Consider the following 2,984-nt stretch of genomic DNA (forward strand, 5'->3'; position numbering starts at 1 on the left):
AAAAAAAAAAAAAGTTTTGGTGAAGTTGATGCTTCTGGTCTAGGACCCCACCTTGTAAACCGCTGCTCTACAAAGTACGCTTAATCACACCAGCCCTGGTGCAGAGGAATAGGAGAAGTGACATATCCAAGGCCACCCAACAAGTTTGTGGCTGAACGAGAATTCAAGCCAAGGTCAGTGTGAACCCAGAACCAGAGTTCTGAGTTCCCTGCCCACTCATCTCTCTTGACCACGTGGAACTTCAACAAGCTCCAAAGGGCTTCCCACCACAGGCCCTTCCTGTCTCCCGCAGAGGAGAAGGCACAGTCTGTGAAGGCCATGGGCCTGCAGTGCCTACTTCTCCGGCTGTTACAAGGCCACTATAAGGTAGTGTTCAGACATGGACAGTCTCCCCCACACCTGGCTGCTTTCTGCTTCCCACTTCAGGGAGTGGCCTCTGGCCAAGGCTGGTCTCTGAAGGGTATGCATAGTTCCAGTAACAAGTCATGGTGTGCGGGTGATCAAGCAAAGCTGAAAGCAATGCAGTCATCACTCATAACCAATGTATAGGAAACGGAATAATTAACTTGCTTGATTATAAAACTGCTCACCATACTGCCCCAGTGCAGAGTCTTCACCGATGTGCCACCATCAGTGCCTTCCGTAAGTTTTAACAAACCAATGTCTTTCCCTGCTGGACTTCTGGGTCACTTCTTTGGAAGAGAAGCATTATGTGCAAACCCTCTCAGATTTGGGGTTACTGCGTTACAGCCAGAGAAAAGGGAACACCAATGCTGGGACCCTAAGCAGGGCTCCTGGGAGCAGCTCCCAATTAGGCAGCTGAGTACCTACCTCGGCTGCGGGTGGCTGGCCTGGGGGCCTCAGGGCCGAGGGCAGGTGGCCCCTGGGGGTCATTCATGAAGTGGTGGAACCAGCGGCGCCGCAGTTGGCGCAACTCCGAGTTGCGGCTCCGGAGCCAGCGAGGGCCTGGCCGTGGCCGGGTCAGGGGGTTCCGCAGCACGTCCACGCCGAGCAACAGCTCTGGGCTGACGCGGGGGTCATGCAGGGCTCTGCTGTCCAGCAGGCCCACACCCAGCGCCACGGCAGCCACTGGCAAGGCCTGCAGGGGGCCAGGTGCCCGGAGGCCCTGAGGGAGGGCCACTCGGGCCCGCTGCAGCAGCAGTAGGCTGCCGGTCATCAGGTAGGCAGCCGTGAGGAAGAATAGCAGGAACTGTGTGCGGCGGAGAAACTTCTGGAGTCGGAAGAAAGGTTTGGCCATGCCCCTGGGCGGCAGGGCTCCCAGCTGGAGCCCGGGGATGGCTCCTAGCGCCCAGGCTGGAGGGAGGCCAGGGCCTCTGGAGGCATCATCCTTGCATCCTGGTTCCTGGCACCTGCCTGGGCTCTCCTGGGGTCACTATTCCTGTCCCGTTTCCAGCTGGTATTCAAATGGCACCATCACTTATCTCCAGCGGCCACTGGCCCCTGCAGCTGCAGCTTCTGCCCAGGTGTCACAGACTGCTCCATCCCTGGGCTCTACTGGCCCTCATCTCCTGGCTCAGATATCTGGAAAGACAGAGAAGGAGAGCTTAGGTCTAATATTAAAGTCCACTACCCACTCTTTGGGGCCAGGACACCCCGTACCCCATGCTTGCTTTATCAAAAGGGCCAGCTGTGTTGTAGGAACACTGGTGGAGCTTGGTGCAAATTCCAGTTCTGTCATTGGCCAGCTGTGTGATATTGGGCAGGTTGCTTAACCTCACTGGGCCTCAGCTTCCTCAGTTGAGAAATGGGGCTAATAGCCCCCCCCTTAAACAGCAGTGAGGACCCAATGATGACAGCAATGGCAATAAGGAGGAGGAACAGCAGCAGCAGTCCTTCCTCAGTCTTTCCTCTTTCCTCAGTCCTTCCCATGTGCCAGGCACACAGCTAAACACTTTACATATGATCTCATTTAACCCTCACACAACCCAGCAAGGTAGAGACTGCAACACCCCATTTCACAGGTGAGGAAACTGGGGCAAGGGGAGGCAAATCAATGTTCCCCAAGTCACACAGTTGGTAAACACAAGAGCCAAGGTTTGAACAGTCTACTCAGTCTGTGCTCTCAACGACTCCATGATCCAGGCTGTAATAAGAAGCCACCACATAAGTGCACGTAGCCCAGGAAGGAGTATACAGCAGGTGCACCATATAAGCATGCAATAGGCTGACTCCCAGGGGTATATTGGGACTTCAAGCTGTGTTTTGGAAAAAGCTGCAGAGGTTGGTCGTCGGCTTCCACACAATGGAACAGGAGAAGGAGAGACTTGCGTGGTCTTCCCAGTTCTCCTGGAGGAACAAGCCAGAGAGCCTGGCTCATGCACTAAGAGAGGCTGGGGCACTTGGCGTAGAGTAGGGGAAGGCTCCCTGGGCAGCTTCCCATGGGTTCCTCCCCTCTCCAGGACTCAGCTCTCACTCTGGGCTTTGGCTCCCGTTGGCGGCGCTTCTGAAGTACACTGTTAGGGTTGGCAGAGTGTTCTGCAGCTGCTGTGAGCCGGGCTGCTGTGTGAGTGAAGCCCTTAGCACAAGGACAGGCTTGTCCCAGAAGAAAGGCTCCTAGAAGCGTGACTAAGCCACTGCCCGTAACTAACTTGGCCTGGGACCCCCGCCAGGCCTGTGCAGCCACTCAATGGTCGCTCTGTGCTCTGGGCACAGGCAGCTGGGTGTGAGAGGAAAGACAATGTTTGGGCTGACATTCCAGGCCCCCAGAGAGGTCGAAGGCTTGGGACAAAGTCCTGAAGGGGGCCAGCACGGCATGACTGGTTAAATGCTGAGGTTTGCCAGGTTCTGAGGCTTCTAGGAAGGGCAGAGATCAGGGAATATGGGTCGGCTGGTCCTCTAGGCTGGGGCGGGGGTGGCAGGCTCAGTAATCAGCAAATGGAGGTGGAATTAAACTCTGAGTCGGGAAGCCATTTCAGATGGGTCTCCAGAGCTTATATTTTTTAAGCGGATGTGTCTGCCAGGCC

General features: G+C 55.8%; 1 protein-coding gene across 1 annotated transcript in view; it reads right to left on the reverse strand.

Moving 5' to 3' along the window:
* The window catches only part of WSCD1 (WSC domain containing 1), a 42,383-nt gene extending 40,617 nt beyond the window's left edge, over window positions 1-1,766 (reverse strand). The window contains exons 1-2 of the mRNA XM_008057861.2: window positions 1,621-1,766; window positions 832-1,542 (exon numbers count right to left, since the gene is read on the reverse strand). Coding sequence (XP_008056052.1) covers window positions 832-1,258 — 427 coding nt within the window. The 5' untranslated portion in view covers window positions 1,259-1,542; window positions 1,621-1,766. The remainder of the gene's footprint in view (window positions 1-831; window positions 1,543-1,620) is intronic.
* Between the last annotated feature and the right edge of the window lie 1,218 nt (window positions 1,767-2,984).

This window comes from Carlito syrichta, unplaced genomic scaffold (assembly GCF_000164805.1).
Source record: "Carlito syrichta isolate Samal-C Ts95f unplaced genomic scaffold, Tarsius_syrichta-2.0.1 Scaffold303143, whole genome shotgun sequence".
In the NCBI taxonomy this organism is placed as follows: Eukaryota; Metazoa; Chordata; class Mammalia; order Primates; family Tarsiidae; genus Carlito; species Carlito syrichta.